We start from the raw sequence: 23,742 nt of genomic DNA on the forward strand, positions 1-23,742 counted from the left end.
CTTATACCCCTTAGTTGCTTGCCTTAAGCTATGGTTTTCTAATTGGTGGGTCGGTGTTATGGCTGGTGATGAATTAGAGACATCTCTTAAGTTGGAAGAATCCAAATCGATTTAGAGATGCATAGTTATTTGATTGATTGTTGCTGTCATTCTGTTGCCGAATATGGAAGAGAAAGAACCTTGTTCTGAGATTGAGTACCCAGGATCTATTCAACTTTGTGGTTTCTTCTCTCCTATTGTAGCTGTTTTTGTGTCTGTATTTATGTAATCTCTCTGTAGATCCATGGAAAAAAATATACATTTACTTCACGTAATCAGAAAACAATATTGCAGGCCAAGATGCTCGGGGAGTACAAGTACTACCTGAAAAAAAAATTTGTATCAGTTTTGGTATCTATTCTCACACTACCCCTGATGATGCCAAGCATTAGTGTTCAAAAAACGTTGAGAAAAACTTAAATCCCCAAACCGCCATCAAGACTGCAAAAACCTTATTGGCTATACAACCATTTACAGTGGAGCCTTGCTACAATGATATTTTTAAATCTTGTTTGGAATTGCCTATAGTTTATCGTTGAACTCTCGATACTATCCTTTACTATGATAAATCCCTCTATAACAATATTTTTTTATGATAGTTTGAAACCTCTACAACTGTTTTTTTTTATATTTCACTCAAAATCACCTTCAATATATTTTTAATTCCTCACTAGTTTTTGTTCTTTTGAGGGTATTTGATAGCATCTTTATATTTTGCACTATCTGTCCTCTGACATTAGTTAATGGAGTAGCTGTGAAGCTACTTTCTCTGTAATACACAAAAGCATTGTGAAAGAAAATATTTTACGAAAGAAAAACCGACTCACTGAATTTTATTGATCAGCTAATCAATTAGAATTTTTTGCTGCGAATAAGTTACTTTTTTATGCATTTTATCATTTTACTAACAATGACAATTCAGAAAACTCACCAACAACAGCATAAATTTTGTGGTGCCTGATGATAATGCTACCTTTCTATATCATGACAACCCCTCTGCACAACAATATTTTTCTTGATCTACAAAATGTTGTTATGTTGAAGTTTGCCTGTAGTTTTTTTGGTTTTTTTTACATTTTTGGAAAAAAGGTCATTTCAAAATGTTATATATCAGATACCTTAATTTCCACCAACTAAATTTGGAAAAAAAATAACTCAGTATCAGAAATTTCCAAACTCTTTATGTTTGATTCATATACTTTGATGGAATGAGAACAGTTTTGAATATCTCATGTTACCCCCCCCCCCTGCTTTATCTCAAAGAATTTTGGTGGTACTCCTTAAAATTCTGATCATTTTTGTCACCCCATTGTCATTTTCACATGAGAGCTATTTAGACCATGACCTACAATTTATTGCCGAGTCAGAATGGCGGTCTTTTTTTTGTACTCACCGGGAGGTTGATGTACTAACCCCCTTGATGTGGGACTCCCTGCTGTAGTAATCTTTTTCTGTGGTCATGTCACATTTTCTGATGTACCCCTGTTTCAGGAAAGTTTCTGACAAGGAGGAACCGGGTATTGAATTGGTGACAACTCCTAAACATCCTTTAGTCGTTTATGTGAGTGTTTTATCAACCTAGGCTACTATGCCCTAAAAAATTCTGCAACACACACTAGCTGGAAATCATAGTGTTGTTGCTTTTTTCGTATATTATTTTATCCACAAAATGTCACAGCACACCCTGGGGTACACTGCATTATGCTCGCCTCATATTTCTACCATTCAATTTAGGAGTTGTGGCAAATGTAAAAACTGTTATGTTCACACATCTTTTGTCTGAAAATAAACATTTTCCAATTTGTTGTAGTTCTACAGATAGCCAACTGAAACTATGGAATGTGAGCCAGCCACATTGTCTGCGATCTTTCAAGGGTCATCTCAATGAGAAGAACTTTGTAGGCCTTGCAACAGATGGCGATTTCATTGCATGTGGTAAACAACATAGTTATTTTTGTTTATCCTAAAGTTTGTCTTCAGAATCCGTCTAAAATCACTTCTCCACATTCAAGAACATTTGCGTTTCCAAATAATTTAAATATAATACCTTATTTTAATCTGTTTGTTCTGTTGCAGGAAGTGAAAACAATTCATTGTATATTTACTACAAAGGATTATCCAGCCATGTATTAACATACAAGTTTGATACAATGAAAAGTGTACTTGTAAGTGTTCTTTTTTATTTTTATCGTTATACAGTAAGAGTAAGAACTCAGTATAACATCAACCACTTATAACCTCATCCCGCTAATAAAATCAGTTTTGTCCTTCCTGTATAAATAGCTAGCTGGTTGTTAAGTCACCCTTCTTATGCAGTCATTTTTATTCTGTGTCCAGGAGTGACGTTTTACCGTGGTCTGACTATACATTATGAATTTATAAATATTTTTTAGAAGGATTTTAATATATATACTATATTTCAAAAAGTCTGTGTCCTTTTTGGAGTTTCGACATTCTCTCGAATTTCTAGAAAAATACCAGGCAAATTCTTTTTGTAATTCTGAAGTTTTGGTCACTTGAACTCTATGCTTGCACTCACAATTTCCAGTGAAAATTAGTCACAAGTGCATTTGAGGGATCGACAAAAATTAAATTAGAAAAAAAGTTTTTGATCAACCCTGTGATTAAAAAATACTGCAAATGATTCGTAACTTTCACAGAATATTGTACTCACTTTGTGCAATACTTGTGTGCATCTCCGTGACAATAGCACAAATTTTTATAGAAAACATTTATATCTTTGTGAATAACAAAGATATAAATGTTTTCTATAAAAAGTCCTTTCTTTGCATGTTTTTTGCTTATAACATGCAGAGTTTTCAACCAATTTTTATGAAATTTATGGAAACAAACAGGGCACATTCTGTGTAGAAATTTAAAATGTGATAATTCCAGAGTTGCCAACTGCTATGAATTCTCCGTAGTTTCTACAGACGGCCGCAATAAACTACGGAGCTATGGGAGACACTCAATATTATGGAAATCGGTTTACTTATTTTTTTTTTTAATTGCATCAATCTTTACTATAATGATGAATTTATATATGCATGTGAGAGAGTTCAAGAAAAGACAAACTCGAGCCAATCTGTTTTGTCTGTGCACAAAAGGCAATCTGTGAAACCGTGTCTAACCCACTCTACTCTATGTCGAAATGATCAAAAACCTATTTTCCATCAAAACTGCCCACGCTATGGACTAAAAACAGGTTTTTCAGTAGTTCAAGGAGGGAAACTTTTAACAGTGGGTCCGGACCTGGCTTCATTTCCAAAGTGCATGGTCAAGCTTGCAGAACTTGTGTCGGAAATAATGTTTCGTTGTAGGTGCTGTAAGAGCTCTGATACAAAGAACATGGGGAGGGGTTCTAGGGTTGCTAGATGTCCGTATATATGCGGCTCACAAGGGCATGTGCAAGTTAGCATTGCATTGAATATTCACAAGTTATTAAGGGACTCTGCGACCTCGGAAAGTTGCTTCGGAAGGTGGCCTCAGCCTTCTAGGTTCCGGTGGCAATGAGGTGCTGTATTTGATGAACTTTCAATTAAAATTTAAAAAAGAATTACATTTTTTGAGGGATTATTTTTTATTGTACTTTGATTATGTTGTCCTGGGGGGGACCCCCCCCCCCCTCTCCACCTGCAAAGCTGAACATTCATCCCTACTGACAAGCTTAAAGCCAATGTTGGCATGTCTAATTTCTTATTGAATGAGATATGAGTATGCATGCCTCAATTTACAATAAATTCCTCATCCAAATATTTTGTGAGGTACACTTGTGGTAAGATTTTGTGCTAAAATATGACAGCTTTTTGAATAAATTCTGTAGTCTCTTTGACAAAACTGCTGCCAAGTTAGATTTTTTAGCCTAAGCTTTTTTATAGATGTTGCTTCTTGAAAGCCTTTGGTTCATTTCAAGACAACCTTCATGATAAATGTGTGCTTGTTGTAATTTCTTTATATCGTTGGTCAGTTATATGTTGTTTTCATTATAATTGTATTGCAGGAGAACAATAGGAGGGAAGAGGATGCCAACGAGTTTGTCAGTGCTGTTTGCTGGAAAACGGTAATCATTTTTACGTTCTCATAAGAGATTTAAAACTTTTCTATGGATCCTCCTCCTCTTAACCAGTACATGACCCACCACTTGGTCTCAATGAATAGATTTCAGTAGGTGGTTGAAGAGGTCTTGGTCATACTGGAAAATGTGCTTGTATGTGTTGTGAACTCAAAGTGAAGTTTATTTCTGTGTAATGCTTGTTATAGTGCTTCCATCTGTCATCGATTTTTCTAACTTTGAGTGATATGATTGAATTAAATGTAATGATTGGATAATTGTACTATTTTAGGCCTGTTGCTCTCTGTGGCGAGACGGAGGGATGGACTTGCATTTGTGCCTTAAAGTTATGAACCACAGAAATGGTTTTCTGTGGATCTGAAAAATGTTTGGTTATACCATCACCTATAAAAACTTAAATGATCGATCAAACCCAAAGCTGGTTGAATTTAAAGTATATCCACTGTATGCTAAAAAAAGCGGTGGAGTTGAAAGCATCGCCATATTATATAGGTGAAGCCTACAGGTTTAAATGGCATGGATCCCAGAATTTGTCGTCTTTTCATCCAATGCACCTAAAATAAAATTTTCCAGTTTTGTGAAAGTGGAATAAGGATTGCATTTAATTGTGCTTCGTAGCAAGATAATTTTAGTTGGTGTTCAAGAGGACCTTCCATAAACAATTATCCCAAAAAAACCATAAGCAATGGCTAATCTAACATCTTCACGTGAACAAACAAAATGGTGTTAGTGTGTGTGAAAAACATGCTTTCAAAATCAGCCAATTACAGTCCCAAAAAACCCATGATAACAGAGGATGCTGCCATATGTGAGAGCCATTTTTTCAGTAGAACTGATAATGCTCTCTTAATACAGCTTTTCTTGAACCTCAGTAATGCAAAATACCACTTTATAATATGACATGTGCTTAATCCTGTCAAAGTAAAATGCAGTACATTATTGTCTGAGCTAATGTGGACTAAACGTACCTTGGATAATACAGAATTTTGAGGTTAAATAAAATACATAGTCATAAAATGGTAAACGCTATGTTTCTCGCATTAATTGAAATCACATTTATTCCAATAAAAAAAATCAAATGAATATAATATTAGGTTATATGGAATATTGTAAATTCTGTTCCTGTACATTTACCAGATATGCTTGCATAGGTATACCTGTCAGGTGTACCAGAATGTATGTTGTAGCCTTATTGGATTAACAATGTTTCAAGGATTTTTTTACAAAATAGCCTTTCTATGTAGCACTCTCAAATGCTTCAGAAAATACAAAGGTGCCTGTGAGAAACAGGTTTAAGGTGTTTGTCTTGTACTAAGTCTTAAACTGATTTTTTTCATCAATGCCCTGTTCAGAAAAAAATAAATTCCTATCATCCCCTGGTTATAAGATCCCCCTGTTGATCCATCTGTAGTTTCTGCCATCCTCAAATCCTGGTTTGTTTCATCCGTCCCTTCCTACAGAGATGGTGTCACCCATTTTGGACAATACTGTCACCACCTTCATAACTTATAACGCTCTTGTTACATGCTGTGGCTGCCCCTCCCCCACTGTTAATGACTGAACCAACTGATCTAATGTATATGTATAAAGAGCTTATTTTCAAAAGGGAATATTTTTACAATTATTAAATTTTCAATAAAGTAAAAACTTATTTTCTCCGAAACGGGATGCTTTGCAAAAGGGGAAAATAGCCCAACAGGTAGCATAAGGGAGTGGTATAAGAATATTTAAATATTATGTTTCTTGATCAACATTCAAAGGAGTTATCTACGTTCAAATTTTGGAAATTTCCGTTTTGAAAGAAAATTAGTGGAAATGTTACCTTTTAAGGTTTAAGTCTGAAAAATTAGAAATTTCCATGCCATTCGTTAGTTGCAGAAGGTTTCCACCTAGCCAAGAAAGGTACCCTTACTACTCTTTCATGAGTAAATAAGAAACACTATCATTGTTCAGTGGAACCTCCTATAAAAGACACTTTCGTTAGCGGACACCTCCACTAATGGACACAATTTTGAATTACATCGATGGGACTCAATATATTTTACTATCCATTAATGACACTCCTTATTAGCGATCAAAATTTCCGGTCACGTGGGTGTCCATTATCGGGAGATAAAAATACTGAAGTGCATGAAAAAGGTGGATGTGTTTTCTTTTAATAGAAGTGACTAACTTTACATTGTAATTTCTACCAAAAATATTCTTGTTTGAATAATTCTGGTTGCATAATTTGATAGCGCTTATCCTAAAGTTTCATAAACCTTTAAAAGTGTGTTTCAGAATAAAAGTGGAACCTACTGCACTTAATTTTTAAAATTAATTTATCTTATATTTTTTGCATTACCTTACTGTATTTTCAAATTCTATTGAATAACATGAAATTCAAATAACACAAAATGATAGCCTTGGTCCTTTCAGTTTCGTGTTAACTAAGTTTGACTGTATATGCCTTTTTGCTTTTGTAAAAAGAGATAGCATTTGCATTACTTATACAATTTACATTAATTATACCTCTTGACTTTTAGGGATCCAATGTCGTTGTGGCAGCAAACAGCCAAGGTAACATTAAGGTAAGTTTTTCTACTGTAAAGATGCTGAAGGTTTTCATGTTCAATGAGTATAGATAAAAAAAAATTACACTTGGACTACTATGCCCTCATGAAAAAATACAGCATAACTGCCAACTTTGGGCAGTAATAATTCTGGAGGTTTTTGCGTGGATCCAAATTCCATACAAAAATAAATGTAAAAGGGATCTTTTAAAACATTTTAGAGATTTTTCATTAGTAAAAGGAAAATTTTAGGGATGTTATATGCAAAACCCGTGACACTGTGCAAGCCATCGCCAATCATGGCCAACCAGTAAGTTAAAGTCCTTGTGTGTGGATCAACTTTTCAAAAATCAAATCTAAAAAACCAAAAAATCTCTGCCAGGTCTGAAACGGGACATATTAATAAAGCAGATACACACAATCGTGCCAATTTTGGATTTCGAAAGGCCGGATTGAGGCTTGCTGATTGGATAATTTTGTGTTTTTTCCCCAAAAATGAATTTTTTTTTTTTTTTGGGGGGGGATTTGACGAAATGGCCACAATTTACACAACACTTATACAGCAGCAGCAGTTTTTTTTAGGTAAATTCTTAGTAATAAGTAATTAGAGATAGTAAATTCTTTTCCCCTAAATGTAGGGATTTTTTACAATCACGGGCAAAATTCGGGAGATATAAGAATTTTTCGGGAGAGAGTAGAAATTCTGGAGCCTCCCAGGAAATACGGTCACCTCCTCTTCTATGGCCAAATAATAATTACCCTTTTTGTAAATTTCTTGAATAACAACCGCCTCATTTACGTCGTCACCCGTCTTTCACAGATATTTTTTTTCTTTTTTTTTGTCCTGCCAGTGCCTGCAAAAGAGGATGTTTTACTGTATATGGTTTCGGTGTACATAATCAACTTGGCTTTTGATATTAACTTCACGTTCATCATTCCAATGTTTATAGGTCTTGGAGCTTGTCTGATGGTGTGAACATTTATCCATTGTGTCAGGAATGGCTGTCACATTTAAAACGTTACGTAAAAGTTGTTCAAACATGAAACAGTAAAGAAGCTGGACCACATGTCACATTGGATTACTGCCGTACCAACATAAATGTGATATATATTTATAGCAGAATAAATTCACCTGAGGCAAGAGACGGCACAGACTTTAATGAAAATTGATGATGTAAAGAGGAATTTTTCTAGAAGTTATGGAGGGCGGGGGAAGGAATTTATGAAAAATGAATTGAAATATTGAATTTATGTCATTTATTTTGAGTAAGCTAAGATGGTTTAGTAATATATCTCATTTTGGATAGATTTATTTTGTACTTATATTTTCTTCGCATGAATGGCGATAATGTGAAGCTGTTCAAGATCTCCCGTGAAAAATCCTAATTACTGTATTTCTGGAAATAAGTGTCATGCCATTTGCATTTTTTTTAATCATTTGAGACTAATGACTCTCAACCTTTTTGAGAGAAATGCTGCTTTTACTTGCTGTGTTTACATCAGTGAGGCAAATGTTAGTTTTTGTTTAAAAAAAAGTCATCAAACTTTGTTATAAGGACACTCAAGATTCCATGAAATGTCGCCCTTATAACCTAGGTGTTCAAGACCTTTTTTTTTTTGACAGATATGATTGGGGCAACTGATTTGATTAAGAAAAATTTCAGGAAATTTTAGGATAATTGATACGTGACATTGCAGTTCTCGCCAAAAATATTACCAAATGATGACAAAATTATCAAGCACATTTATAAAATAACCCTCAACGAAAAAAAACACAGTAAGTTTTTACTAAAATGTATTTTATGGGAAAAAATTAATTTGGTAAATACAAAGTAGAATCTTGATAACTCGACATGTGGATAATTTGATGTTTATTATTGGATGTTTATACATGGTTGGGATAACACTAAATTCAATGGGGAGAACCCACTTTAAATCGACACAAGGTACCTAATTCCCATTTAAGTTGACTACGATTCACATTGTGTTTTCACAACTAATTTTTCAAAATTGCCAGTGGATTGGCCAGTTAATAAATTTTTATGGCATTGTTGACATATACTTCAGCAATTCATTGTTTCATCGACTTTTGTTGGTCGAAAATACTTACTCATACACCTTAAGTTCCATTGTACATGGCATAAATGATGTTTAAAAATTGGGAGGATGAGATCAAATGAAACTTGACATCCGCTTGAGTAGAAATATTCATCTATACCAGCGGTTCTCAACTGGTGCTTTGCGAAAACCCAAATCAGTAACTTTGATCAATAAATAAAGAATAGGTCCATATAGGTCTCCACCATAGACATTATATACCAGAAAAGGCTCTGCGTTTCAAAAAAGGTTGAGAACAGCTTATCTATACTTTTGAGGCGCCTAGCTGTCGAGGTTCTGCTGTATATAGATGTGAGATATTTATAGTCATATTCATTATAACACAATTTATAAATTATGCAAATTATCTGTTCATTCATTCACATATCTTCATTCCTTATTCTATTAAAGATTAGGAATTAAAGCAAGATCTGTTAAAAAAAATAGGACATTTTTATGAAAAATAGTCTGGAAGAGGGCAAAATAATTTTCTATATAGTGGGCACGCCAATGAAAAAAGCCAATGAAAAGTCGAAATTTCAAACATTCAATAAATCTTTTTTTTTTTAATGTTAAATGTAAATATAACCACACACAAACATTCCCTATCAGCTCTAATCTGAGGAATTTGTTTGGAAAATGTCTCTGAAAATGGAAACAGAGGCGGCAAAAAATGTTTATCGTTATATCTGAAAGGTGGTTGCTTTTCATTTGCCATTATAATTTAGGTTCAATAATTATTCTCTATGGGAATCAATTAGAACTGCCAATTATTGACATTATAGCTAAATTTTCACTACAACCGAGGTTGTTATAACTGAGTTTGACTGTATATGATTTTCAAATATTGATTGACTGAACTGCATTTCGACTATTTGACAGATTTGGTTCCAAGTATTTAGCTAGCATTTTCTAAATGAATATCTGTTTGTGTAATACACAAAAGACAGTAATTTGTGTTAATGTACAGTGAATATGCAGGAATGACATTTGCATTGAGCTCATAAGTGTATTTTAATGTTTTGTTTCGTGCTGCAATACGAACACTCATGCAGCTTTTATTCCAGTGATTCCCAAAAGATCAGTCAGAATTTTGCTGCAAGAAATTGCATTAGAGCGGTTATTCCCCAACCAATATTTGATACTTGTTCAGGAGCCACAATGTAATATTATTTTCCCCAAGGGTGCTGCAAACAAAATATTTTTCATGCACAGACTTATTTTCTCTGTGCACGGCATGTCATGGAAATATACAGTGAAACCTTGCTATGGTAATACTCAATATAAAGATAAATCCCTCTAGTATGATATTCTGTCATATCCTGTTTTGAATCATCTGTAGTCTAGTGCAGGGTTGTCAATCTGTGCACTGCCAACTTTTGTCAGAGGAGCTGTGAGTGATGATGCTGACAAAAGTTCTTTGAAATGATTCTCTGTTACTCAGCTCTGGGGAGCATTAATTAGGGAAAGGGGCACCACTGGTGAAAAAAAAATTAGAACCCTTGGTCTAATGTTAAACTCCTCTCTAAACAATGATATCCTTTAACTACGATAAACCTTTCTATAATAATATTTTTTAGGTGATTTTGGAAGTGCTACAACAATATTTTTTTATATTTCGCTCGAAATATCCTTCAGTGTATTTTTAAACTTGTTACATCTATTTTAGTTCTTCCGAGGACGTCTAATAATACTGTATTTGGTACAGTATAATCACCAAAAGTGTTTTTGAAGCTTTCTGTATTGCTACTTGTTGTGTGATACACCTTTTTACAGGAGCAATACACACACATATCTAACTGGATTTTGTTTATCAATGTAGAAAGGATGCCAACAGCAACATAAATATAATGGCACATTATGATAATTTTCCATCTCGATATAGCAATAATCTCTCTACAAGAATATTTTTTTGTGGTCCGAAGAATATCATTATATGGAGGTTTCGCTGTAACACATTATATTTGAATATTATTTGGTACAAGGGTCTGCACCTTTCTTCACCTTATTGGCTAAGAGGGTCCCTAGCTTTCGTCTTATTGATACCAAGACAAATAGTCCATGGAACACAAAAAGTTAAGAACCCCTGCCCTGAAAAGAAGTGAATGGTGCCTGCAGTAACAGTGTAGACTGGTAGTTTCCTTGCAAGTAAAATATCACGGCTACTTTAATTTGGGAAAACCCTTAGGCAGAGCAGGTTCCCACTGGCTGGGATCAAACATGAAAAGATTAATCAGCAAATCAAGGAAACATATTTTTTGGATTTTATGCAAAGGTGAGAAAGGTCAAGGTCGGAAAGAAAAGTTATCTTGTCTCCGCTGGGACTTGAACCCAGGTCTTCTTGCATTCCGGTCAAAGCATGCTACCATCTACACCACTGAAGACACAACCTTTCCCCCCTTTATTTCATGCACTATGGCATGAGGCGCTGAAGTAGAGGCATTGGTAGCCTTCTCTCTAACTTCAGCAAATGACCCTCAAGTGGGATGGTAGGGATAGACGTCTTTTTCCTCAGCCCAATTTGCTAGAGTTGAGAGAGGCTACTAATGGCTCTACTTCAGCGCCTCATGCTACAGTGCATGAAATAAGCAAGACAGGGTCGTATCTCCAGTGGTGTAGATGGTTGCATGCTCAATCGGAATGCAAGCATGGCATTGTTATGGGTATCTTTTTCTCAGCCACCTCATTGAGCATTTTGCCTGTTGTGGCCTTGTATAATGCAAGAGGGCCTGAGTTCGAGTCCTGGTGGAGACCAGGTGACTTTTCTTTCCGAGTTCACCTCGACATAAAATCCAGAAAATACTGGTTTCCTTGATATATTGGGTTCAGAAAAAGTCGTCTATCTCTATCTTTAATCAGTGAATATTTATCATTCAAATTTGGGGCAAGCACTCCACTCATTATGTCAAAGTCAATCTTATTTGGAAGGAGTCGACACGAACCCTAAAATTTGGTTTATGTGTACTTTATATCTCTTTTTACTAATTTTAAAAAATATTTGCCATGTAAGTAACGTGTGTGAATGTCTTGCAGCTTCCATTTTTGTTCTACCGAGTTTCGAATTCAGGGGATTGAAATATTTTTTTATATACTGTATATCGGAATTCCAATGATTTTTATTGTTTATAATTTGTATATGAATGTTGTTTAAATTGATGAAGTTTTTTGAAATATTTGTTAAGGTTTGTGCGCATAATACTGATCACACAGTGTAATATACATTGTAATTAAGGCAGCAAAATAAAAATTGTTATGAGTTTCTCATTTCTTTTTTACTCTATTTTCCACTTTTCGAATATCTATCGGTGTCTAGTTTCACTCAAACTATGATTAAGGTGAGAGGTCATAGTGATGGACTCACATCGCTCGAGGACCAAGGGTTAAATCTCACGAGCAGCGCAGTGGTAGTAGGCTGATGTTGTCTTTCTGTGGCTCCCAACTTCAAAATGTGAGCCAAACTTCCCTGTTAAAAAAGTCTCGCCGCAGAAAGAAACAAACCTACAACAGTATAAATATTAATCATTAGCCTGCACTTCACTCAAAATTTTAATATAGATGTCAGGACTGAAAAATCATAATATTAGGTACACACTTCTGGCAGAACTCATTTTGGTAGTAAATTGTCTATAGCAACAGACGGGAGTTGAGCTTGGTTTTAAAGGAAGTAGATGATATCAGTGCAGGTAATGACAGGCAAGGAGATGACATGACAGTCTTGGAAGACCCTGAATAACTTGCACTGTAGAATCTATACTGTTGTTAACTCTAGACAATTGATGGTGGTATACCATGGGGGGCTCGTGACTGGATGGGTGCAAGATCATCCTTAAGAGTAGAGCTCCTTGAAATAGCAGGCAGACTTTTCAGCTATCTATGAGAAAAAGCTGCACGTGCACCTCATAAACATTTCTCTGAAGAACTTGTACTGAATTGGTGCATGTCAGAATGTGCTGTGTTTGGTTATTTATCTGACGTTTGTTTCTGAAAAATGTGTTGTGTGTTGAAAAAGTGCTGCCACCTTCTCCTGAATTCAAAGGCAAACAACTTGACAGTCTACTTTGCCTGTTGTGTTATACGTGAATTTTAAATAATGTAGGCTCGATTGTGTGCTGTCTATGTAGAGACTTTTTCAACTGGGAGATGCTTGTTACACGTGTACCCACCTATAGAATATCGGACAAGAATTCAGAAAGAATAACTTCAACACAACTATAAAATGAAACAACGCCCACACACAAAGTGGAACAGAAGAATATATTTATAAAATATCAGTTATTTACAAATGGACTTCATTCGCAACAAGTCGAAAATCTCCATCCAAAAATATTTGTACATCACTGATTTCTCAGAGAAAATATGATACAGCTGCCACGCAGACATTTACTTCAACTTTTTTGATTATATTAATCACATATTTTCAATAGACACAGTAGGCATAAACGTATAATGGATATCATGGGAAAACAACAGATTAAATAACAAGCATATTGCACTTTTTCGAAATGCCAATCTCAATCAGGAAACTAGTTTCGATTTCACTTAGTAGTAGTCATCACCAATGCAGGGAAAGTTTCTCTGGATAGAAAGGGCATGATCAGTGCCATTAATTATAGTAACATCAGATTTCATGTGGTAAGTTATGAGCCAACGTACCAATATGAAGTCAGTTTTCCATGAAACGATGGTCGTCATTATAATGACTGTCGTCTGTATGTGATGGCCACAAAAAATTATACTACAATATATAGGATGATTCCATAATTCCCCTTGGTCACAAATTACTGGTGAACTGTTGGTCCTAGAAGCATACTTCAAATACAACAGGAAAAACGCAGGTCTCCAAAACCTTACGGCATATTCCAGTTCAGGGCAAAATAATCCTCGGAAAAGTGGAAGAATGACTTTCGGAGAATGCGAAGAGACTTTTTTGAAAATGAAACCAAGCATTCTATTTGCTTTTTTAACCACCGCTGAACAATATTCAAAAAACCTAAGCCGCTCATCAATGAAAATTCCCAAATTGGTCACCCTAGTTGCATCCAGGATAGTGACACCATTCAATTTAGAAAAAGTATCCAAATAACATAGAACTCGGATACATCATTTCATATTGCAAGGGGCTGTACAGTTATTAAAATAAACTTTTTATACTGACACCCTGTCCTCAAAAACTCAACAAATCAAATTAGAAAGTTGTTTCCCTGTCTCTCTTGATGCTAACAAAAAAATGTATGTTTCCAAGTGCAATATTCGCCGAGATATTTGAATTCCAAAACCAGAGAGCAGTTGGGAAAGAACAGCTCAATCTAATGGACACTTCTTTTCCAACTTTTCTTCTATCGGTGAATATTGCACTTAGAAATGTGGAATTTCTTTTGTTGGCCTCAGGAGAGACAGAGAAACAACTTTTCCCACTTGAGTTTTTGAGGACAGGGTGTCTGTATAGAAAGTTGGTTTTTATACTTCAATAGCTATACAACCTCCATGCAATAAGTTCTACACATTATTTTGGATAGTTTTTTCAACTTGAGTATGCCTCTAGGATCAATGGTTTACCAGTACAATGCGGAAAGGGGAATTATGGAATCACCCTTGCATATGTTATGGTAAATGTGATAAATCTGGTTACTATTCATAAAAGCCAACCTAAATAGCAGGTTATTATACATAATTACTGATTTATCACGTTCACTGTAACATATTATGGCTGAGAGAGAAATTCTACTCGTATAAAACTTTTCTTTTGCGTCCCAAATTTTTATGTACTACCGAATCCCATTATAATGAACTCCAAGAGACCAGGGAAATCACTTCATAATTACGAAATTTTGTTGTAAAGGAATTCCAGATTATATTATTTCATTTCTATGTAAACTTATTTGGGGAATTACAAAAGTTTTCGTTAAAACAAGATTTTCACTATAACGGTATTCACTAAAACGGGAATCGACTGTACATGGTGTTTTACCAATTGTATCCGAAAGGAATGAAAAGTTTAATGGTTCATTTCAAAAATTCAAGTGAAACATGAAAAATGACCAGTAAAACGAGCGCAATTGCTCTGCAATATTTGGACTCCTCTCCCATATTAAAAAAAAAATGACGGTTTAAAATACAAAAATTAAAATAATTAATATGACTCCAGTCGAAAAAAAAAATTCAATGCATTGATTTTGCGGTTTTTTTTTACTGAAACGCATTTCCCCATTAATGATTGAGTGGAAAAATTGTTGAGATATCAGCGAGTGAAATTCTTGTGATTTTTATAATTTTTTAACCAGTCATCTAGCTATGACGGCATATGGTGTAATGACTATTTTTCAGTCTAATATCGATTTTTGAAAACTAATTAGTAATTATTTCAATCATTATAAATTTTTCTTTTTTTTTTTGTTTATTCAAAAATGCAGTTAAGAACAATATGCGTGAAGTCAGTTTCAATGTATTCATAAAAAATTTTAATCAGGAAAACATATTTAACTTTTAAAAAGGGGAAAATTAATTGGCTAGATGACTGGTTAAGAGCCAAAAAAAGCTCTACTTTTAATCTAATTTTATATTTAACTAGCTATAATACCCGGTGCTGCCCGGGTTTTCTTCAATTATTGAGAGGTTTGAAAAAGTGACAAACTATTATACATAGTACTGGCAGCATTAAAGAAGTGACAAACCATTGTAAATGCATTGCTAGGGAACCTTGGTAACCAAAGCAAACATTCTGAAAGTGATTGTTGAGGCCAAGTAACCACTGTTGCCCAACAGTTTTTTGCCCATTTATGACATTTGTCCAGCTCTGATGAACTTTTAAAGTAGCCTATCGTTTAAGTCTGACATTTGGTACATATGCAAAATTTGGCGACGATCAGTCTAAAATTGTAAATTTGTATAGAGAACATACACAGAGACAGAAAATCAATTTTATATATATAAATTAATTAAACTTCATCTAATAAAAAAATCAGTGAAACACCTCTAAGGTGGCCACTCAGCGTTCCACTAAAAAGTGGCCATCTGAAGAATAGGGGTTGTATGACAGGAAAAGCACATTTAAGGGGCCATGTCAAAATAGTGGATTTCACAATGTCACAAAACAATCTTATACTCAATTTACTCGCAATGCCCACAAAACATACATATACAGTGAAACCTTTCTACAACAATACTCGATATAACGACAAATCCCTCGACAACGGTCTTTTTTCAAATATTGTTTGGAGCAGCCTATAGTCTGTAATGTTAAACTTCTCTCAATACAGTGAGATCCTTTACTATGATAAATCCCTCTGTAACAATATTTTTAGGAGGATTTTGAAACCACTGCAACTTTTATTATTTTTACTCATTTTTTGCTCAAAATATCCTTCAGTATATTTTTTTTTAAAAACTCATGTCACATGTTTCAGTTCTTCCGAGGATGTCTAATATCGGTGTTGGACACCACCTAATCGCTGAAAGTAGTATCGCTACTTTTTGTGTGATACACCACCAAGTATATTGGGATAAACACCTTTACAGGACCAATACATATCTAACTGAATTTCTTTTATCAGCTAATCAATTAAAATATTTTGTGATGAATAAATACTCAAAACAACAATTTAGAAAAGTTGCCAACACCAGCATAAATTTGATGACACATAATGATAATTTCGACTGTGGATTTAAAGATAATTCCTCTGCAAAGATATTTTTACCAGCTCTGAATGCACTAGGAAGGAAAAAAACTCGTTTTTTTAAACTCTTACCTACCAGGAAGTGGCAGCTGACCACATACAGAGGTAGCCATGGAATGGGGGTGATTTTTGTATTATGTCTATGCAGCCTATTGTCCGTTCCGAGGAAAACTGGCCTTGAAGGGGGTAGCCACCTAGGGGAGTTTCACTGTAATTCAGGCAAAAATTAAAAACCTCAATCAAAGATATTCCAGCAAATATTCATTGAATTATTATGATATAAATTTTTCTGAGTATGACAGAAATAGAGTTACTAATTGACAATTTTTTGATTTGGGTCTGTTTTAAAACTTTTATATTTTCCCCTTATAATTTACTCTCATTTTGGGAGGCTTAACAATCACAGTGGAAACTCTTTTTACTGATCATTTTCCCGCATTTTTCTTTAAAACAAATAGTAATGTTTTAATTTTTTTGAACACTTTTGGTGAAACAACACTGTGTGACTTCTTAGTACAGCCACAGTGACAGTAGATTCAGCAAATTCCACTGACAGCACTCAAACTCGCATGATCATTTGAAACAAAGCAAAAGGTATTAATTATACCACATAATATACAATGGGACATTTATTACATTCCATGTGGTGGTTGCCCTCTTGGTTATGTAGGACAGACAAGGAGATCCATAAAAACAAGGTTAAATGAGCACGCTTGCTGTGTTAAGAATCAGGAATGTGAAAAATAGACCATCGCCGCTCACTGTTGGCAAGAGGGCCATAGATTTAAATTTCAGGAAGAGAGTTTTTCACAAAATAAAGTTTACAGCTGATTTAGATTTCTATGAAGGCACATATATATTTGAGTCTTCAAAAATATGTTAGTAAATGACAAGAAATCAACATCACCGATGGCAATGCCATGGCTTAGATTCATTATGAGTGGGAATTCTAAGAAAATTTGAATAGAAAAATCGGGTAGCTCCATTTCACAAGCACCCAATGAGGACGCTGCGTTAGTCTTGCATGCAGGCCCTCAGCTTCATTCTGACCACGACGTTTGAACTGAACAGATATACTTTTTTCCGCTGAGCAACCGAGAGTTAAGATTTAGTATCCAATATAAGTGGGATCCTCGGTCAGCTTGATAAGTGGTCAAATATTTTTTTCCTCTGAAGACGACACCCACTGTGTGTCAAAATGCATTAGGAGTTTGTGTATTTGCCTTATTCATTGGCGACTTCTTAAAATCTGTCTAAGATGGACACTGTGTGAGATGAAAACTCCACCCCGAGCGGAATCGAAAGATAATCTGTTAGATGATTACTGCTTTGTTTTGTACCTTTATAAAATGGGAAATCTGTCAAAATGGAATATTATTTCAGTCTCTTGACGTTCCGTTTCGTACAGGTTTCACTGTATACCTTTCTTTTATATTTTATCCATTATATAATAAAAAATTTGTTTAGTTATTCTCATATACCCAAAAGATTTGTCATCCTGTTCAAGGAGTTGGTGAAACAATGCATTAAATTCTCTGTACTTTTGTCTATTCACAAAAACAGTATGACCTTTCCTCTCTTTTTTTTTAATACTAAATATTTCAACGTGCGATTTGTTTTCAAACACAAAAATGATGAAAAATCTATTTTTTGTCCCCAAACTGTTTGAGGCACTGTAACCACCCTATCAGCTAAAGGTTGTCAACGACACTGACCATACCAAGAGCTGTAACTAGGGGGGGGGGGGGGGGGTGCAACTGCTTTTGGTGGCAAAATTTAGAACTGCAATTTTAGGTGGGAACAAAGAACACCGTTATAAAATTATCAAATTTTAAAGTTGGGGGGGGGGGGGACCGAATCATGTTTGCCCTGGGCAACAAAAATCCTAGATACACAGTCCTGCCATGCCCTTATGAAAACTATAGGCCGCAAGTTTTGATCAGGGTCAATTTTTTTAAACATAAAATCCTAAAGGAATGTTTGTAAGCATTTTTATATGAGTATTGAGAAACATTTTTCTCAAAAGACATGGAAGTCGAAATCGAATGGTGCCCATGAAGGGAACAAGTTCATGGTACGAATCTAAAGAATATGGTAGCACATAATATCTCTTGACAAAAATATATTAAGTACAACAAAAACTTTCTTTTACAAGGCACTTGAAAGAAAATCATGTTTCTCAGAACACTCAGAGAATTACATTAACAAAATAACTATTGATATCTTTTTAATAGATATTTTCATTGGTTTGTTACCAGACGTAGTGTAAGAATCGTTCAATCCAACAGACATCACAGTAGAACCTTGATTATCCGAAATTAAATGCTAACCGACATTGGTTTTTTGGGTGATAATTTTTTCCTTAACCCAATCAAATCGTATGATGTGACGTTCACATCCTTTCTCGTGTTGGCTATCTTGGAAGTTACATGAAGATATACGACTTTATATATGACTTTTATACACTGTGTGACATTCACATCAATGGAATTACAGGCCCATTTAGGAGAAAGGATGTGAACGTCACATCATACAAGTTAATTGGATAAAATCTGAGTGCAATGTTTACACATAGTGTATTTAAATCAGTTTCATTGGATTAAGTCAATAGAAAACTATCTTTGGCATCTGAAGTTTTTTCATTCAAGCAAATGCTGCTGTTCCCCTGTAAGGTCTGTAGATGGCCTCCAAAATCTCAAACTGCTTTTTTTTGGAGAAATCGCTCAAACATTAAATTTTAACACATTGATGAGTTTAGCGTCGCTGCTTTGTAAATGAAAATGGCGACAATCTGTCGCTCACAAAGGAATTGGACATACAATGGGTCCTATTACCTTCAATATCCTGAGGCCCCATCAAACCTAAATCTTGTCTGGTATAAACCCCCCCCCCTCCCCCTAATTGTGTGCTGTATATAAAGGGTTGGTAATATTTAACCTTCCCCCCCCCCTCCAATACTTTCACGTTGACTCTGTATAATGTATATTCGATTATAGTTATTATAGGTAAGTGGTTTTTGGCTTTGGTGCATATATCTCTAGGGAAATAGTTCTTATCCAGGGGTCCTTGAGATTTTAGGGGTGTCGTGAGCTTTGATGAGAAAACTCATTGTTTTGGCATTATATACCGAATGCCATTCTGTAAAGGTGTCCCTAGCCTTCATTTCATGAAGAAAGGTGCTCTCTGGCCTTTTCATCTTATGGGAACAATCATAACCCGTTCTAGGGGAATAAGTGGGGGGGGGGGCGATCAGCAGTATACCGAAAATAAGCAGCAATGGCAGAAGAAACAAGCAAAGTATGGAAAGAAAAAGCTCATCTGAATTATGTCAGATAATCAAGATTGAACTGAGTATTCATTTCGCCCGTAATCAACTTGGCCAAAAAAAAAATGCATGGAGCATTCAACCACATTGATACAAATGACTATAATTGAATTTTTTAAAGTGATCTGGTGATAAGAGATGTAGAAAAATATGAATTTTGCTGTGTAATGCGTTATTCAATTTGGGGACAAAAATCAGTCAAATATATCAAGCACATATTGACCGGTAAGCACCTCGTTGGTCGACCTTCATCAACGGCTTTTTCCCCCCTTATAGAAGTTCAGTTGAGTTCACTTATCCTTGGAAGAAAATTGATGCATTCATGTGCAGCCCTCTTCGGAGATATGTTTCCACCTTCGCAACACACACCGAATAATGCATTTTGCTTTTCCTGCAATATCACAGACAAATAGATTTTTTTGAAAAAACTAAAAATTGGCAAGTTATAAGCACAGGAGATAATAAAAGAAAATTAACCATAGATATATTATGCACATTATATCAACACATTTTATTTAACATTATACAAGGTGTTGCCTTGAAATTGCGACAAACTCAGAGAGTGATATTAGGCATCAAGAAGAACAAAAATTCTCATAGATTATAGTATTACAAACTGCATATAGTGGCTGAAAATTGCAGAAATACTTATAGAGGGTGTGATGTTGAGTGGGACAATAAGTAGAAAAAACTTTTATTTGACGGCATATGATTACAATACAGTCTGTGCAACACAGTTCAATGTCAGAAAGTAAACAAAGAGAAATAATTAGAGGAGTTTTTGGAAGTTGTGGCCAAGAAGGTCATTGCACAGCCGGCGGCAGAGTTGCGATTGTCGGACAAGCTCAGGGTGTGCTGGCGATGTCTGCCACAGTGATGCCAATCTGTGCTGCACGATCCTCCAGTGTCTCCACAGGCATCTTATATACGAGTAAGGTGTCCCCAAAAGAAGTTCAAGGGATTGAGGTCCAGGGAGCGCATAGAGGCCAAGCGTCTTCTCAAGGTCTATTTTTTTTATTTTCACAGACTAAGCATGGTATGCGATACCCTTATCTATGCCAATTTTTGTTCCTCTTGATGCCTCATATCACCCCTCTGAGTTTGTCGCCTCTTCAAGGCAACACCCTTATAATATCATATTATGTATTATATACACTGAAGTGCCAAAAAAAGTACATTCTTGGCCATGTAGTTTTCCCTGTCAGTGATTAGCCGTAATCAGTCTTCCCCCCCCCCCCCCAAGTTCATTGCCATTCCAGTTGTTAGTTAGATTGAGCTAAAGATGACTCAGAATAGTGCAAGTTCAATCACACTATATACAGTAGAACCTTGGATAACAAAATCCTCAGTAAACAGATAATTTCGGAAAATGTGAAAAATAGAAGTCTGCCGATCATGGGGGGTAATTTAATTTTTTATGTACAATCTATGAATAATTGAACTTTGAAGGCATAATGGTAAATTATGAAAAAAAAATTTCATTAGCCCGATTGATTTTCTTGACAGATGCAGCGCTACACCTGTAAAGTGCCACCAGCTAACCCCATAGTCTGCAGTGCGCCTCAGGTGATAGAAACTTGATTAAACAAGATTCTACACTGTACTTCGTGCATTTTTAAAATAAGGAGGAAAACTATTACTATCTGCAAGAAATGTAAAAGTCAATATAAAAATACCTTCAGCCCATGGCAGGATCTAAATTGCACGTAATGTCACATGATGACGCAAATCGTGCTTTCTATGGGTTTTTCGTCTGACTTCGAAACATCGTTACCAACTTTCTGAACCACTGTTGCAGAGGTTCCCTGACAGCTGAACGAAAAACTCCTGTGGCACTCGGACGAAGCCAAGCAGCTGATCGATCGAATTCTGTTCTCTTTCTCTTTGTGTATGATAAGCGAAGCATCCTCATAACGACGGTGAATCTCATACAATGTCTCTGCAACTGACTTGGTGCCATTCACTGAATTCATGGCCTGACAGAAAAAAAAAAAAAGACTTTTTAAATAAAAAGACTTATTAAACAAAAATACAATAATGATATCATAAACCATGCATTTTGTAAATTTTTAATCATTCAACACACATGGAAAATTAGCTATCACTAATTTTTTAGTGGCCATTCTTGGAAACATACTTGGCTCTTAAGAAATTGGACTGGCGCCTAAATATTTGTTTGATCTATGCAGCCCTGTTCTAAAGTAAGTATGTGAATTAGTAGACAGGAACTTTCAGTTAGGTAGAAGGCCCCTTGAACATCACTTGGCCTTGGGAGGACCTCCTGGCACCGCTTTGACTGCTGCGGATATGCATTCAGAGTTCAATTAGAGGATTTGAGAGCCTAATAGAGATCTTGTCCAGGGGTTCAGAGACTGACCCCATTGACAGAACTTTTGTATATTGCACTGGATCCTGCTTGTAACATAGCGCCATTTTAACTGGTCCGGCATGGATCCAGTGGGTAGCCATGTCCGGTAGACCCATTTGTTAAGATGGCATTATACAATGCACCAAGACTGTAACGGGGGGGGGGGGGGAGAATCAAGGGTCTGGGTGCCCCCCCCCCCCAAAATGTGAGAAAATGACCAAAAAAGGGGAAAAGATGACCAAATCTATCACTTTGGTCCCCCTCCAAACGAAATTTCTGGCCACAAGCCTGCAATACAGCCACCCCCCCCCCGCCCCCCGTATGAGCTTGAATCCTGTATATATATGGGATGACTGGCGACTATCATGTCCCCTTCCTAATGTTTTATTCAAGTGGGCGGATCAGCAATTGCCCGTACAACATTAAATAGGGTTCTTTAGACAGGGCCTGGACTAAAGGGGGTGGGCAACTGCTCTGAGCAGCAAAATTTAAGAAGGATGCAGTTTAAGATGTGAAACAAAAACACCATTATAAAATTATCAAATTTTAAAGTTGCTGGGCACGATCAATTTAAAGTTGCGGATGAATGCACAATCATGTTTGCCCCAGGCTGCAGAAATTCTAGTTACAGCCTTGCCTTTAGGCCCAAGATCTTCCACAGGCCCTAGTGCTGTAGCAAAGTACATATCCAAAGAGCAGCGATCAGTACTCCCAAGAGCCAAATAATGTGGGTTAAATTTGTCTATATCATAAAATACACTATGATTCAATGCACCTGCACGATAAGTCGCTCCTCTGACACTGCGGGTGAAGCTGTCTGTCTCAGCTCTATTTGCAGCTGAAGATAAGAAGTATAAGATTTTAGATGAGGTTTCGATTCTATTCGAAGCTGAAGATGTCTGCCTTCGCTAAGGCATAAGGGAGATAAAAACGATTTCTCCTCCCAAGAGGTGCATGGCATGGCCTGGAGTGGGGCCCCTAGGCTGGGATCTTTTGCGGGGCCCCGCCGACCAGACCGGGCCCCTTTATGGTGGATTTATAGAGTGAAAAAACAAAAAAAAAATGAAAATCATCCCAGGGCTGGAACTTTGCCACCCAACCCCTTGTGGGGGGGGGGGGCCCTTTATGGTGGATTTATAGAGTGAAAAAACAAAAAAAAAATGAAATCATCCCAGGGCTGGAACTTTGCCACCCAACCCCTTGTGGGGGGGGGGGGACCATGGTGCATGCATTGTCGCTATACACGTATTTGTGAATTATAATAGGGAAACTGAAACAAAAATTAGCTCACCATTGTTTTGTTTCGATCACAGTTTATGCTTAGAAAAATGGACAAAAATCACAGGCCTACCATCATAAGCGGGCATTCAATTTGGAGCCCTTGGAAGAAGAAGAAGGAAGTATTCAATTAGACATTGGGGGTTTTTTTTCCCATGAATCACCGACACAATGTACATGCCATGCTTCACACACTCTCCTCACGCACACACAAAAGCCGCGATACAAATAATAAACAAAGGAAGAAATTGAAAACAATTCCCGCTATATTGATGGGCGGGTCTAAAAGAACCCGCTTCTGATTGGCTGTGCGTCCTAGCTACGTCATGACGTCAATG

General features: G+C 36.0%; 1 protein-coding gene and 1 long non-coding RNA gene across 4 annotated transcripts in view; one reads left to right on the top strand and one right to left on the bottom strand.

Moving 5' to 3' along the window:
* Window positions 1-7,748, top strand: part of LOC149087730 (E3 ubiquitin-protein ligase COP1-like) — a 42,093-nt gene extending 34,345 nt beyond the window's left edge. The window contains exons 19-23 of the mRNA XM_089231611.1: window positions 1,850-1,974; window positions 2,116-2,204; window positions 4,040-4,099; window positions 6,637-6,681; window positions 7,614-7,748. Coding sequence (XP_089087737.1) covers window positions 1,850-1,974; window positions 2,116-2,204; window positions 4,040-4,099; window positions 6,637-6,681; window positions 7,614-7,631 — 337 coding nt within the window. The 3' untranslated portion in view covers window positions 7,632-7,748. The remainder of the gene's footprint in view (window positions 1-1,849; window positions 1,975-2,115; window positions 2,205-4,039; window positions 4,100-6,636; window positions 6,682-7,613) is intronic.
* A 10,430-nt stretch (window positions 7,749-18,178) lies between these two features.
* LOC149087731 (uncharacterized) lies at window positions 18,179-23,685 on the bottom strand. 3 transcript variants are annotated; one of them, XR_016192538.1, is made up of 3 exons: window positions 23,478-23,685; window positions 21,435-21,734; window positions 18,179-20,149 (listed from the first exon to the last, which is right to left on the bottom strand). It is a non-coding gene; the product is annotated as an uncharacterized LOC149087731 (long non-coding RNA). The 3 variants fall into 3 exon arrangements; XR_016192540.1 differs by having other exon boundaries at window positions 23,418-23,685; XR_016192539.1 differs by lacking the exon at window positions 18,179-20,149 and having other exon boundaries at window positions 21,434-21,734.
* Window positions 23,686-23,742: the final 57 nt, after the last annotated feature.

Source organism: Pholcus phalangioides, unplaced genomic scaffold (genome assembly GCF_987345545.1).
Source record: "Pholcus phalangioides strain wild (caught in Gottingen) unplaced genomic scaffold, Ppha-v1.0 ptg000004l_1, whole genome shotgun sequence".
Lineage (NCBI taxonomy): Eukaryota > Metazoa > Arthropoda > Arachnida > Araneae > Pholcidae > Pholcus > Pholcus phalangioides.